The sequence below is a fragment of the Plectropomus leopardus genome, chromosome 1 (genome assembly GCF_008729295.1).
Source record: "Plectropomus leopardus isolate mb chromosome 1, YSFRI_Pleo_2.0, whole genome shotgun sequence".
In the NCBI taxonomy this organism is placed as follows: Eukaryota; Metazoa; Chordata; class Actinopteri; order Perciformes; family Serranidae; genus Plectropomus; species Plectropomus leopardus.
In genome coordinates, this window is record NC_056463.1 from 38,248,493 (window position 1) to 38,264,751 (window position 16,259).

General features: G+C 43.0%; 1 protein-coding gene across 3 annotated transcripts in view; it reads right to left on the reverse strand.

Annotated features, from left to right (window-relative positions):
* The window catches only part of LOC121941822 (cell migration inducing hyaluronidase 1), a 141,767-nt gene that overhangs the window by 57,202 nt on the left and 68,306 nt on the right, over positions 1-16,259 (reverse strand). For all 3 annotated transcript variants that reach the window (XM_042484707.1, XM_042484725.1, XM_042484717.1), the window contains exons 11-13: positions 15,840-16,031; positions 6,936-7,105; positions 6,043-6,252 (exon numbers count right to left, since the gene is read on the reverse strand). In XM_042484707.1, coding sequence (XP_042340641.1) covers positions 6,043-6,252; positions 6,936-7,105; positions 15,840-16,031 — 572 coding nt within the window. The remainder of the gene's footprint in view (positions 1-6,042; positions 6,253-6,935; positions 7,106-15,839; positions 16,032-16,259) is intronic.

Here is a 16,259-nt window from a genome sequence, read left to right on the forward strand (position 1 = left end):
TTTGTTAGACACACCATTATTTAACATATTTAATCTTTAGCTCCTTCATCCATGTTATAAAAGCTGTCTCCCTGCCAAGTGACTGTGCACTGTGAGAAGGAAGACTGTTTTAGACTACCTGTCCTTCTAGGAGTCTGTGGGCACGGATCATGGGTGTATTGAGAGACTGGACACTGTGTTCTGTGAGGAGGAGGGTTACTGACTGAGCGCTTTGCTCATAATGTTTTCTGTGCTTCCATATTTTTTGGGTCCTTGGAGGATGAGCATTAGAGTCCTTCTGCTGCTAAACAGCCTAACTTCCTGCTCACTACCCACACAAGAATGGCATGAAATAATTGAGCAAGCATTTCACTGACATAAAGAAGGCCCTCACATTAAAACTAGGCTGTCTCTGCAGTAGGAAGGAAGAAGTACTTTTGAAATTATAATAAATAATAGTGAAACTTTATTTACATAGCATTTTTCCAAACAGTTACAAAGTGCTTTACAGGACAACAGAATACTATAAAAATTGGTGTTACATGATCAGAGACAACAAAGAAATTTTGCTTTTGCTCAAGAGGTAGAAAACCTACAACTATCAGAATGCTAATCAGAACAAATACCAGTTGCACTGGTGGGTGACATAATTTGGAATGGTCCATGTGAAACAAGGCAGGTGGCAGGATCTTGTGTCACAGTTAAGCAGTAAGCTGAATCATGTTTTTGAAAACATTTGAGAGAAATATGCAACTCCATGACATAATCTTGGTTTGTATTTGATCAGCACTGCTTAGTTTACAATTTGATTGGATTTCAGTCCAACTTTTACAGAGAGAGACAGAGGGACAAATCTGTCTCTATGAATGGACTGCACTTCAATTGTATAGCGATTTGCTAGTCTTCAGACCATTAAAAGCGTTTTCACACTACATGTCACATTTACTCATTTACACACACACATTCAAACATTGGTGCCTAAGGCTACCGTACATGATGCCACCTGCTACTCAGTAACCATTCGCACACACTCACACTCCAGTGACGCAGCATTTGCAGTAATTTAGGGTTCAGTATCTTGCCAAAGGATATTTCAATACGTTGCATGGAGGAGCCGGGTATCGAACCGCTGACCTTACAATAAGAGAATGACCCGTTCTACATCTGAGCTATAGCCACCCCAAGCTATGTGTATGAGCGCTGTACTCTTTGGCCAGATCCCCAAAATGATTCAGCAGCTTTGGCGGCTGTTAAACTTGTGCACCTCTGAGTTTTTATAGAGCTCAGAAAAATGTTTTCATTGCTTTAATTTGAACAGTTGTGTATTGTAATGAGTGGCGTGTGAACCCAAATGCAACGCAATCACAGGCAAGAAAGCTGGTAATGACCTGTATTTATTTATGGTCATGCAGGAACAAGGATAAACAGGTGAGCAGTAACACAGTTCAGTTTCAATTTAGGGCTGGAGCCTTCAGAGTCTTTGGGCTGGTTTATGGGCTTGACCTGAACAGGCCAAACAGGGGCACAGGCATAAACAGTTCAAACATAAGGCGCACATACTCACATAGCAGTTCAATGGAAAGCAGAGGCACTGTGAGGAAAGCAGGCAGGAGGCTAGAGCCATTAGGTCCAGAACCAGGTGAGCAACTGCCGAGGCAGATGAACCAGAGAGGAACAGACAGAACGTAGGTCGGGTCCAGGCAGAGTTGGACAGCCAGCGGGTACGTTTGCACACACAGAGACATTGTCAGAGTCTCTGATCCACAGGAAATTACAAGTAAGCAGATGGAAAAACTCACACTGTAGAGCCGTTGTCGGAAGACACCAAACAGCCAAGAGGAGAGGCAGACAAAAACCAGGAAGACTGAAGTAGAACCCATAGTTGGGAACAGAAGGCTGAGGTAATTTGCGGGATTAGGACAAGGCAGACAGGTCAGAGGCAGGGGAGGTTGACAATGGGAGATTAGTCCAAAGGTGAGTGCTGGAAAGTCTTGCAGGAGAAGACAAAGAACATTCTGGTAATGAGTCTGTGGACAGGGCAGGCTTATGTACTGGCTTGATTGGTGATGAGATTCAGCTGGAAGCCCAGGAGAGAGTGGTGATCTGATGAGGTAGAGGATGAGCGGTAGAGGATGATGAGGGATCCCTCAGGTGGGAGTGGCTGGGCGGTGGGGTAAGGTGGAGGCAGGGTGAGTGGAAAATTACTAAGGCACAGGTGAAGAGAGGAGTAGTCTGTGACATGTTTAACCTCGGGGAGTCACTGCAGCCAGCCGAGACAGAGTCTTTATCATTAAACGACTAAGACATGATGTGGTAATCGGTGAGCTTTTAAATGTGCTTGTAGGTTGATTTTGCTACCTACAGACAGAACCGGGCCAGTTGTTTCAACAACAATGGAATCTTTTGTATTTCCATCTTTGGAGTGACACTGTGGAATAGTCTGAACAGGGAACTCCAAGAATGTCCAAACAATATCCAGTTTAAACAAGAGGATTTAAAAAAAAACGATCTTCAAAAAAATAATAAAATAAAATGAAGCTTAACACTCCCATAGAAGGAGAAGTGATTAATTAATGTATGATGGTAAATATATATGAATGTGCCCTCATACAAATATAATGGCAAGCATAACGTAACTAACATGTTAGGATAAAAGCAAGCCAAGTAGACACATAAATCTGAAAAAAAATTGCAAAATAATAAGTAGGGATATTGGCATCTAACATTTAAACAGTATATACAAAAACACTTGCAGATTGTGCTCCATGGAGAGCAAAACAAAGCAGATGGAAGAGGGTTGTGAGACACGTCTTCCACCTGCGTTGTATCGGACGAAATGGTGGATTCATGCCTGATAACTTTATAAACTAACTGAGCTGCACCTGAACAAGGCCAGCAGATAGCACTAAACTACACAAAATACAAGAGATATACTGTGCACAACTGAATTTACTAGTTATGTGAGTGACATGTAGAAGAGGCAGAATACTTCCCACCTGATATTTCTAAGATGTCAAACTAACAAGAACCCCAAAATTATGAGAGAAAGGTGTGATGTAGAGTAAGTGTTTCACTTCAGTCACTTATAAGCATCCTTAAATACAAGAAGGATAACTTCTGAAATTGGTCTGAGGAACAATCTTGCTGTACCATCTTTGATGACCTTTACTTCGATCTTCATACTTTTCCATCATCACTGGAACGAGTATTTATGAACAGGCCAGCAGTTTCTCTTGGCCTGTTTGTCTTGCAGTAGGACAGCATCACCTTCCTGCATGTTTCGCCTTACATTCTCTATTTGCGGAGTCCTTGCACACCAGTGACATATTCCTGTTTCAAACATTCCCAGAAGGTCTTTGCCAGGCTGTGGACTTTTTGTAACTGATGTCTGAAGAGGTCTTTGTCACTGAACATGCCTCTAGTACTTCAATATGTATTGCCCTTGAGGTCATACATGTAAAGATGACTGCCCACCACTTGTTCTGTACGTCGTTCTGTGTAGGCAATCAGGTCTGCCATCCTTTGTTCATTTTTTCCACGTAACTTGTGACAGGTCACGCAGTTAAGGATTCTGCTGCTGATAGATCGCTTTCCTTCAATGACCCAAAACTTGGCAGCTCATACTGCTCCTTCTGTAAGGTGCCAGCCTTAGCGATGAACCTGCTCATGAAAATGTCTGATTAGCAGTGTGGTAATGTGTTGTTTGCTGGGAACAAGTACAGGATAGGTTTCATCAGATGTGATTTCTAATTTTGTAAGACGACCCCCAACTCTGAGGAAGCCATGCAAAGTCCATGACAAGGCAGAGTCTGCTGAGAGGGCTTTGCTTGGGAGCAGGCTTTCCAGCTTGAATGCAACTTATCTCTTCATCATAGACTTCTCTGATTGAGTTCAAAGGTGTCCGCAGGCCACTGACTGTCTTGCATGTAAGTGAGGAAAGCAGCTCCAGTTAACCAAGACAAGAGAGCCAGCTACTGGCAAAGTCAGCTGGGTTCAGATCAGTGGGAACATAATTCCATTGGCTCAATTGTGTAGACCGCCTGATGTGCTCGACTCAGGTATGCACATAAACATAGAATCGTCTTGACTCATTGGATATGTAGCCAAGCACCACTTCACTATCAGAGAAGAACTTGACCTCATCCACTTAAGCTTAAGCAAACTTCTCTAAAATGACATCTACTAATTTGACTGCCTGCACAGCTGCTCAAGCCTGGGAAATTTGAGAACAGGTTTCGGGGCCAGTTTTACCTTGCAAAAAAGAAATCCTACTTCACTCTCTCCCTCTGCATTTGTTGGAGATATGCAACAGCTGTTACTGCTTTGGTGGACATGTCGCAGAAGATACACATCTCTTTCTTCCGAGGAAGTGAAGCATACATCCTGGGAATCTTTAGTCCCTGAAGATCCTGGAGCAAGTTCTTCCAGTTTAGCTACTCTTCCTGTAGCCTATTTACTGGCATCAATGGTAAGTTCTTACAGAATTGCGCGGCCCTGAATGCTGACCAGTGCAGCAAATCCTAGGGGGTCAAACAAGCTGTTGACAGACGACAGCATGCTTCATCGTGTGAAGGGCCTTTCTCTATCCGCTGCACGAAAGTTAAGTGTGCCTGTAGACAGATCACATGAGACCTGGACTGTGTTGAAAAGAAGGGGAATCTCAACCGATGTCAAGCTCTTGTAGGCCTTTAGCAAGGTCTTCCACCGGGAAGGCTCTCATGACTTTGGGGTTGTTGGATGCTATTATGTGAAGTCTGAGGACTGACATAGCCAACATATCTTGCATTCTCTTCAACACATCAACTGTTTTCTTTGTGCGGAAATGATTTTAATAGGTCATCCACGTATAAGTGACGTACCACAAAATGACTTGCTTCAGTGCCAAATTCCTTCTCTTCCTGGCAGTCCTCTTTAACCCACAGGTGGCCACTGTGGGTGAGGGACAGCTGGGTGGACTTTCATGCAAAACTCTACTACTCCTCCATCAAGCTTATGGTCACAAAACCACAAGAATCAAAGGTAGTCACCATGATCTTCTCTGACTACGAAGTTGTGGAACATCTGCTGAATGTCAGATATTATCACAACTGGTTCTCTCCTAAAGAGAACAAGAACCCCAATCAGACTATTTTTGAGATCTTGACGCCAAAGCTGCACATTGTATAGTGTTATGTGTTGCACTGCGCACTTGAGTCAAGCCCAACTCTGCTCTGCCCCAGTTTTTGGGGTATTTAGATCCCAAAGACAAGTACCAGCTCTCTTGGTCATTATTCAATGTAGGCACAGGCTCGGCATGCCTATTGCTGAATATTTTCATCATGAAATCCACAGAGTGGTCCTTTTTCTCTGTTTTTTTCAAGAGTTTCAGTGAGTTACACTGCTTGGCACGGGAGCTGACACTGTAACACAGCTGCTTCAGGACCTATTTCAGGATGTCTTTCAGACAGCAGAAATACTGCTGCAGCAGCTGGCTCCAAGGCTGAAGAGGCTGAGGGGCACTTTCAGAGAGCTGATTGAGCCAGAGCAGGGGTTAGCCGTATGTCTGAGGTTAGACCATACTTTGTTTTTAAATGTTTCATTTGAGTAAAGTCCTATTTGTTTGTTAATAGCTCCAGCTGGGCGCGGGGCGCATTTGGTTCATTCATATTACTGGACAGGCGTTGGATGCCAGTTGCCTATCTTGATCTTTTAATGAGGTTCATTTTTGTTATACTGTCCTTCATATGCAGATAAAAGGGATGTACAATTCAGTACAATTCCCTCAGTTTCTGTTAATTTCTTTTGGTTGGATGACTATGAGAAATTTGAGTTATGTTTTTGGAACTGTTGTTATGGCCGAGTTAGTTTGTTGTGGCTGGGATAGAAGGAAGAGTATTATGTTTGGTGACTGAACAATAAGATAAGTTTTTTAGACTGATCTCTGCAACAATATTGTAATGGTGTCCATTAGGGTTGGATGCTTTTTAGTGTGCATGACACAGACTATAGAAATCAATCAATGCATCAATACATCACCTCACAACATAACAAAAACCTAAACTCAAACTAAGATTCTCAACTGACCAGCAGTCCATTGGAGCTGTGGATGGTTACACAGCGGGAAAAGGAGTGGTGGATGGATAGATCGCTGATAGTAGTTGGGGGGTCGTAGTTTCCCCTCTCATCCACATCACCATTCATATGGAAATGGATAGGATAATGTCCCATTGTCTGCTGACCCATGTGCTGTAGCTCAACCCCTGATATATGAACTGCCTTGAAGCCTCGCTCGACCTAAAAATGACAAATGACAGGGGATACATGTCAGTCACTCCTACAGGGTAATCAGGTTATTGCATCATATAAGAAAACATAACATCTATAATTGTAATCATTGGGTAGAACAAAAAGGGATACTGAAATGCAGGGATGTGAAGCTATTTAACAGCAGGTGTCTGTGAATAAAAGATATCAAATTAAAAGAAAGAAAGGGGGGTGAAGGCGAAAGGAGGGATGTAGAGAGAAGAGTTGCACAAAGTATATATAAAAAGATCAAGGGCAAGGGTGAAATGAGAGACAGAAGAGAACACATACAAAGAAGCAAAGGTGGCAGTTGGGGGGGGGGGGGGATGTTTATTCCTACTGGGACTACAGTCCAATGACATGATGGTTAATACCATCACTATACTACTGTGACAAGTTACTTGTGGTTCCTAAAGTGTTGACATTCCATGTGCCTTACAGCCTGAGTTTCAGCCTTTTCCTGCTGCCCGGCTGATAATTTACCTGTCCTAAACATCTAACCATGCAGCTCCATGTAGTTTTTTTCGCAGTGCCAGGTCTGGCTCTTGGAAAAGGCACCAGTTTCCCAGAGCAGGTCATTACTCAGTCCTTGTTCCCAGGCATCATTGGATGATCCCTAGCAGAAATCACCTGGTTCTGCTCTGGAAATGGCATGGTAAGTAAGTTGGATGTACCTTCAAATGTCCGCCAAAAGTGTCGAAGTTGAAGAATTTGCAGGCCTCATTGCCATAGCAGCCAGGCTCCATTTCACCATGGACCAGGATGTTACGGCTTAGCAGGCCCACCTCTGCCCTCATATCCACTCCGTCCACTTCCTCACCCATATGGATAAAGCGGGCCGTACCTGCGCACGCACACACACATAGACACACACACACACACACACACACACACACACACACACACACACACCTCAGCTGAAGGGCTCAACAGTTAAACATTACAAAACATACAATACAGAGACTGTTAAGCACTTATCTACTTATAGTGACAGTGTGGTCTATGTGGTCTAAATAGGTATGCCCCTTGAAAGTCATTTTTTAAACATAGTTTAAAAAATGAAATTAAAATTTGTCCTTGATCTTGCTAAATCTTTGGAGTTAAAGGATAAGTTGATTAAAATCACCAGCTACTATAAAAATTCCATCTGGTTGCTCAGGCATGTTGCTGCTGGTGACATCATCATCAGGCTCTACTTTCTATGGAAACTTAGGAAGGCTAAATTCCAGAGCAGGATCCTGGTTAACTTCTACAGAGGAGCAATAGAAAGCACACTGACTGGAAACATCATGAACTGGCATGGTTCATGCACGGCCCAGGACAGAAGGGCTCTACAGCAGGTGATTAAAACTGCTCAGAACATCACTGGTTCCCATCTACAGAGCATCAGTGACATTGGTGAAGTGAGGTGTCTGCACAGAGACCGGAGGATTCTGAATGACAGCAGCCACACCAGCCACAGTCTGTTTACCCTGCTGCCATCTGGGAAAAGATATAGAAGTGTCAGCTGCTGAACCATCAGACTACTTCTCCTTTGATGCCAAAAGATGTAGCAGGAGTCAGGGACAATTTTTATTTTTAATTTTTAATTTAACTAAGTTTAAAAAATTACAAATAAATCAACCTTGTACTTTGACAGACTTAAGGGAATGATTGGGATTCCCTTAACAGTTGAAGATGTTAAGGAAACCCTTTCAGCTTCCGACAGTGATGCTGCCATCATGATTGAGGAAGAGATTGCCCTGCGTCACCTGTAAGATGTGCCCAATGCCTTTATGAACCTAATGGGGCTATTGTTTACGCTGAACCTTGACTATCCAAAGGGCTTGAAATACACCATTTAGGTAATACAACACATGTTCGTGGGATTTGGGATTGAGGATGGATGCACTGCTAGGGTCCATTCTTTGAAAAACAAGCTTCTCAGTTAGAGGATGGCCCAGGAATATGTTTTAGCATTTATCCTGTGTCCATTGTTTAATGTAGTAAGACAAAAAGACATGCATAACTCTTCTGTGGTTCTGACTGACTGATCTGTATTAATTTTTGGAGGAAAAATGTCTCTAAAAAGACACTGCATTTTTTGTGTAGGAGCAAACCTGAGCAGGGTGAACATTTGAGTAATGTTTGTAGCATGTTGATGTGTGGACTGCTGTTTCTCTTTGGAGTAAATTTGTCTGCAATACACCATCCATGTTATGGTGTTTTGTTTCTTTTTGGAGTATGTTTTCCACTTTCGGACTATTTTCCATTAGGCCGGGCAGAAATATGTCTGTAAGATACTATTTTATGTTTAGCAAACCTGAAAGGGCTACAGTGCATCATAAAAGCCATACATGCACATACACTCAATCACAACACACATGCATGAAGTAAACCTATTTACATAGTTATTGCATGCCCTAAAATAAATATTATGGAGTAATGCCTCAAGTAATAATCAAATGATACAACAGTTAGTTCCGACCAAGCAATTTGATTGGTGGAGAGGCATTCCATGAGTGCTGATATAGGAGTACAACATCAGTTGGACTGTTAACTTTTAACTCTGCATGTATCACTCTGCTTCACAGCTGTTCAAAATTAGTTAATTAGTGTGAGAGTGACAGTGGGATATGTTTATAGCATGGTGTAAGCATAGGTTTTTCCCACATTGACCTTCATCGACTTTAAATTGATTCCGCATCCAAGCCATCAACATGCCTGTTAGACCCCATCACAACTAGGCTATTTTAGGAAGTTTTACCCTTAATTGACAACTCTTTGTTAGATATTATCAATGTGTCTTTATTAACAGGCTATGTACCACAGTCCCTTAAAGTAGCTGTCATTAAACCTGTTCTAAAGAAGCCCACTCTCGATCCAAACGTTTTAGCAAACTATAGACCAATAATGTAACTCCCCTTTATTTCTAAAATCTTTGAGAAAATGGTTACTAATCAACTTTGTGACTTTCTCAAAGATAATAGTTTATTTGATGACTTTCAGTCAGGATTCAAAGTTCATCATAGTACAGAGACGGCACTAGTAACAATTACTAATGACTTGTTGATTGCCTCTGACAAAGGACTGGTCCCTGTATTGATCCTATTAGATCTCAGTGCCGCATTTGACACCACTGACCATCAAATCTTACTGCACAGACTAGAACACTTAATTGGCCTTAAAGGAACAGCACTAAGCTGGTTTAAATCACACTTATCAGATCGTTCCCAGTTTGTTTATATTAATGATCAATTCTCCATGCATACTAAGGTCTGCTTCAGATTGCCACTAGGTTCTGTGCTTGGACCAATCCTTTTCACTTTATATATGCTTCCCCTAGGCAACATTATTCGAAATCATGCTGTAGATTTCCATTGTTATGCTGACGATACGCAATTATATCTATCTATGAAACCAGATGAAACTGATCAGTTATCTAGACTTCAAGCATGTCTTAAGGACATAAAAGCCTGGATGAGCTGCAACTTCTACTAGCCTTCAGTTATCATGCTTCTCTAAATGGAACCATCTTCAAATTTTGGTCCGGGAGGCAGACACTGTTCCCACTTTTAAGGCACCCCATGACCTTCCTCTTTGATAAAGCGTATAATTAGTTAGGATGACATAGGTTTAATCTGCCAGGGGGACTTTCTAAGATACGCTGAGCTCATTTTTCCTTCTCTTGCTCCCTCCATTTGCAAACACTCATGTCTGTTTACTGCATTACGCTAACTCCGTTGCCTCTCCGAAGCATTTGTGCTCCCTTGTTTACTAGTTTTCCCGGATCCTGGCTGCAATCTTGCCTGCGCCTGATCGTGGTGACGGCTGTGCTGATGCTGTGATCCTGCCTTTGGTCATGCTCATGCTGTGACTGCACTGATACTGTACCTCCGGCTTACCGTGATTGTGGTCTTGGTTTTACCATTGCTGTGGTCCTGTCTGAAGCTGCATCTGTGTTGTGCTCATTGTGCTGATGCAATGATCCTGCTTGACGCAACCTTCTACTGCCATTATTATGTATCATGCCTCCACTATCAATACACGCATGGGACTCCTATCATCTCACAAATATTTGCACGTAACATCACATGCTATCATAAAGTGCATTTAGTAATTTTACTTGTTACTATTGTAATATGACATGCTATTGTTACCGCTGTCGCTGTGCATCTCTCCCCCTCTCTCCCTCCCTCCCTCTCTCTTCCCAGCTCTCTTTCTCTTTCTTTTTTGTCATTATTGTAATTTAATTGTTAATTATGACATCCATTGCATATCTGTCTATCCTGGAAGAGGGATCCCTCCTCAGCCGCTCTTCCTGAGGTTTCTTCCATTTTTTTTCCCCCATTACAGGTTTTTTGGGGGGAATTTTTCCTTAGGCGATGTGAGAGTCTAAGGACAGAGGGATGTCATATGCCGTAAAGCCCTCTGAGACAAACTGTGTTTTGTGATAATGGGCTTTATAAATAAATTTAATTGATTGAATTGATTGAATTGAATTGAATTGAATTTAACTAAATAGGTTCAAACAGCTAGTTGGCGTTGTTCACGTAGCTGTCAGTTGGTCAGGTTGAGGGAGACTGTACATCCATTGGAGTTACTAAAAGTTATGAGGGAAGCCCAGGAGGGGGCAGCTGTGACAGACGGGTTTCGGTAAACTGCCGTTCAAATCAGTAAATCAGCCGTCACAGATGTTAATAGGATGTGCTGTGAGACAGGCACACACTTGTCTGACACTATCCGCAGCCTGAGACTCAAGGTGGGTGGAGATCACGGCAGTGAGTGGACACACGCTGGAGCGACGAACTGTCTGATCAAACTAACTCATCTGACTCACACAAACGGTCTGTTAACAGACAGATTAATGTTCATGATACTAAGCAGCTGGTCTGCGCATAACATGAAGACCGAGCTAACACTGATTAGCAAGCAGCGTGCAGGAAAATGTTAGCGTGTTGCTTGGCAGCTGTCACGTCCAGCCGTTGTGGAACCATTTGTGTTGGCGGAGCCAAAAAAAATCATTTATTAAACAAACAAATCTGTTGTCACTCAAAAAAAAGATGCTTGCAGCCTCGTGCCTACGACCGAATCACAGCTGTGATAATATACAAGCACAACATCACTCCCTCTTGTGTGATATTGCTTGAGTATTGCACATCTTTAAATATTGCACTATAGGTAAATGGGGGGGGGGGGGGGGGGGTTCTAGTGCTGTGTGTGAGTTTTTGGTGGGGTGTTTTGTTAAGGAGCCTGATGGAGGTAGGCACGAATGAAATCTTATAGTCTGTCCATAGCAGGGGTAAGTGGGGGTGCATTGTCCATCTTTATTGACAGTCTATGGAGCTAACTGGTGTAACCCTCTGCTGATGTGACACACTCACAGAGTTGCATAGAGCGGAATAAGCATTCAGGGCATGGAGTGGAAATGCTACAGGCACCATTCTTGAGATGACGAGTCAGTGTACCATCAAACTGATATTAAAGCTGTTATTTTAAAGTCCAAAAATATTTCTTACTTTGACTAATGTGTAACTGGATGTTAGCAGACTTACTTTTGAAAGGGGTCATCATAGTGTGCTGACTGGTTTGTTATTTATTAGTTGGGGATGATCTATTGTCAGTGAATGTTTTCAGACCTAAATCTCATGGTGAAAACTAATATGGAAAGATGCAGTTGGGCTTTGTATCACTAGGTAAATGTCAGGATAGATAGGATAATTCTACATTCTTCAACACTGCTCTCGGCCATTTATCCACTCCATACCATTTATTTTCTACACTCAGCATCATTTATGCCATTTAGAACTTTCAGAAGTTCAACATGGAAAAACTCAGGTCTAAGTTATTGGACTCATACTGATAAATAGCCCTGGGCTATCTGTGTCTGTGTCTCTCAGAGCCATCTCCCAGCTCTCAGCTGCCAACTACAAAAACAATGCTGCCTCCCTGTTTGTGCATAACCGTAGGGGCTAGGGAATAGACTTGATTATCACTGCTTGTTCAGAAATGCTGCAGTAAAGTGGCACACAGGCAGGGATTAATGCAGTGGATTACAGTTAGGATTAGATTGACAGGAGCCTCAGGCCCACAAAAATAGGATTTCCACTCTGGATGGCCAAGCACTGTTTGTGACTTCAGAGCACTGAGAACAAAACTAAGGAAGGCTAGGGGCTATATGGACTGATCTTGTGATGCAGCTGAGCAGGAGAATAACGCCAGCAGCTCAGGCAGAGATTTTAAATTAAATCCTGGACTCTTAAATCAACGGCAGAATGCAAACTTGACTTGACTTATGTGTGAATCTGAGGCCAGAAGCAACAGCTATGAGAAGACACGTCATGTCATGTTATTGCTGAGTTTTAGCTGCTGCAGGCACTAAGAGTTTTTCCAAGAGCCAAAGACAAAGGCCATTTGAATCATACAGAAGAACACTGAGGGCTGACAAGGCTGCAGCATCTAAGAAAGAAAACAAGTGTCTGAAAATGTATGTGTCCACACTAGCGTGCATGTCAGTGTGTTAATTTGAGTTAGCATGAATGATCACAGGCAGGAACACACATAACTCTAGGATGCAGGCTGAGACTTTCCCTTGGCCCACCAAATCCTCCACTGACTCCCACACACTGCTCTAAACTGTCTCAACCTGGCACATAAACACTCAGTGTTTATGTGCACTCAGTGTTTATGTGCATACACGCACACGCATGCACGCACATACATACACACTCTCGCTAAGAGAAGACACCAGCAGAGATGAGAGAGACCTCAACAGCAACAGCACCAAAGATATGGGGCAGACAATTCAAAATGTCACAGGCTACAAAAGCAGGAGCACCCCTATACGTGAGACCAAGCTGCACACATTTTACGGCCGCTTTGACCTCCTCAATAATAACTCAGCTGTGAAGTCTACTCCCCCTCCAGAGGACCGGCCACTCTCAGTGACCACAGCAGATGTGAGAAAACGACTGCTGAGAGTGAATATAAACAAGTCCGTCGGCCCAGACAACATTCCTGGATGCGTATTAAAAGCTTGTGCTGATCAGCTTGGTAATGTTATAACTGACATATTTAGCATCTCACTCTCACAAGAGACTGTTCCCTCCTGCCTCAAGACAGCCATCATCATTCCTGTACCTAAAAAGTCTGCTGTGTCTCGTCTGAATGACTGCCACCCTGTGGCTCGTACCTCCATCCTGATGAAGTGCTTTGAGAAACTAGTTCTCCAGCACATCAAAGATAGCATCCCTGCCAGCCTGGACCCTCAACCAGTATGCTTTCAGAACCAACAGATCCACAGAGGACACCATATCTACTACTCTTCATTTGGGGAGGAGTGGGGGCTTCCTGATGCTGTGTGTGAGTGTTGAGGTGAGTGTTAAGGAGCCTGATGGAGGTGGCATGAATGAATTCTTATAGTCTGTCCATAGCAGCAGCTGATGTTAAAGTTAATTTTAAGGTCCAAAACTATTTCATGATGTTGATTTAAAGTGTGGTTACCCACATACTTTGAATAATGTTTTGCTGGATGTTCGTGGACTTACTTTTGAAAGGGGTCATCATAGTGTGCTGATTGGTTTGTTATTTATTAGTTGGGGATGATCCATTGTCAGTGAATGTTTTCAGACCTAAATCTCATGGTGAAAACTGATATGGAAAGATGCAGTCCGGCTTTGTGACGGTGTGTGCTCAGCCCCGTCCTGTTCATGCTGTACACCCATGACTGCACTCCCAGTCATCAGGAGAACTATTTTGTGAAGCATGTGGACGACACCACCATCATTGGCCGTATTACAAAAACAATCAGAGTTCATAGGGAGGAAATCAACAATCTTGCAGAGCGGTGCACGGACAACAACCTACTGCTCAACGTCAGTAAAACCAAAGAGCTGATTGTTGATTTTAGAAAGAAGGAGGCAAAGACACACACCCCTGTCTACATCAGCCGAGCTGAGGTGGAGCAGGTGAACAGCTATAGGTTCCTTGGAATCACTATCACTGAGAACCTATCTTGGTCATCACACATCACCACCCAGGATAAAAAAGCATAGAAAAGGCCCTGCTTTCTATGGAAACTTAGGAAGGCTAAATTTCAGAGCAAGATCCTGGTAAACTTCCACAGAGGAGCAATAGAAAGTATACTGACTGGAAACATCACAAACTGGCATGGTTCGTGCACAGCTCAGGATAGGAGGGCTCTACAGCGGGTGATTAAAACTGCCCAGAACATCACTGGTTCCCATCTACAGAGCATCAGTGACACTGGTGAAGTGAGGTGTCTGCACAATGACCGGAGGATATTGAAAGACATCACCCATCCCAGCCACAGTCTGTTCACCCTGCTGCCATCTAGAAAAAGATACAGAAGTATCCACTGCAGAACCACCAGACTGCAGAGCAGCTTCTTTCCCCAGGCTGTGAGACAACTCCTGCTTCGACGCCAAAAGAAGTAGCAGGATTTAGGGACAATTTCATTTTTTTCTTAAGCTACATTTTAAAAAAAGACAAATAAATCTACTTTGTACCTCATTTTAAGGATTATAGCTTTTCTCAAGACTTAGTGGCCATTTCAGATCACATTTTGATTGACACCTCCTTCCATCCCTCCTTTGTCAACTTTCTCTCGTCTCCACGACAGCCATGGAGCAAAGCAGAGTCAACGTGGTACAGCCCCATCTGTTCCAGTCATGTGATTGCTGGTATTCGGAAATCCAATCTAATACTCTAAACTAAAATGAGAGCTGTTGTTGGGAGCCACAGAGCATTCTATTTCTCCATGAATTAACCAACGGTTAAATTCATTACACATTCGTTCCATTTGGTGCTTTGCTGCTCCTTCTCCCCAGACAGAGTGTGCAGAGTGTGCTCTGACACTCTGAGACTGCTTTGCTCTGGATAACCGAATGGTTTATTCCAACAGCTCTCCCAAATTTACGAGCAGCCCAGTTTGTGCCAGAGTGCACTCCAAGTCCAAATGCACCCTCTGAACTTTCAGAATCAGAACTTTTTTCACTCTTCTGGACTCCTTTTCTACATCCTCTCATGTCCGGCTAAGGGCAGACTGAACGTTACAGTGTCTCACTGTTCCCTTTTAAGGTATATATTAGTGGTATTACAAGACAGAGAAGCATTTGCTAGCTGGTTAGCATGCTAATTACAGTAGATATCTTTGCAACAGTATATATTGTAGTCTGTAGACTGTTACTTCTTCACATCTGTTGATAATGTTAATCCATTTTTGGGGGTGTTTTGAACAAAAATTCTGGCCATACACACCAGTGTGCACATTACACATATGGTTTTGGGGAATGATCCATAAAGCCAGTGGTCATTTCAAGGTCTAGTGCCAGCAAGAAAAATATGAGAAAGAGACTCTCCCTTACAACAACAGTTACAGTTATTAAAGGAAGCTCTCCAGTGAAAGCAGCCTGCTTTACATCTCTGGACCAGACTTTAAGCTGTTAGGTAAATGCCTGGTTAGTCTGAGACTCAGTGTGATGCAATGAGTTTAACTGCACTGATAGTAGAGAAATGTTTTCCAAGCAACAGAACCTTCCTCTCCATCCGTACATGGTGTAGGTTGTTGGTTCCCTCACCTTGGACTTTGATCTGGTTTGACGTGCAGGTAGGGCAAGGCAACAAGATGAACTCTTCAGCCTGGTGCATGGAGTAGTCGGTACTGGCCACCACTATCCTATCCCCAGCTCCCCAGCCCTCTGGTTGGTCAGCCAGCTCCAGGATGCTGCTGTTCGACAACATGTCAATGGAAATTGAGGCCTGTGGACGAACTAGAAGAGGAGACAATGAGAGTGAGACCCTGCAAAATGCAGCAAAGCTGACATACTGCTACATCCTCACAGGATTACACATTCACACGAAGGAACACTAGTCTACATTGGAAAGGTCAAACTCCACCTATGCCCACAATGCATGTGTGTAGGGCTGGGAGATTATTCTGATTTTATTTCCAATCCCTATTTTGGCTTTTAAAACAAGATCATTTATATGAAACCACT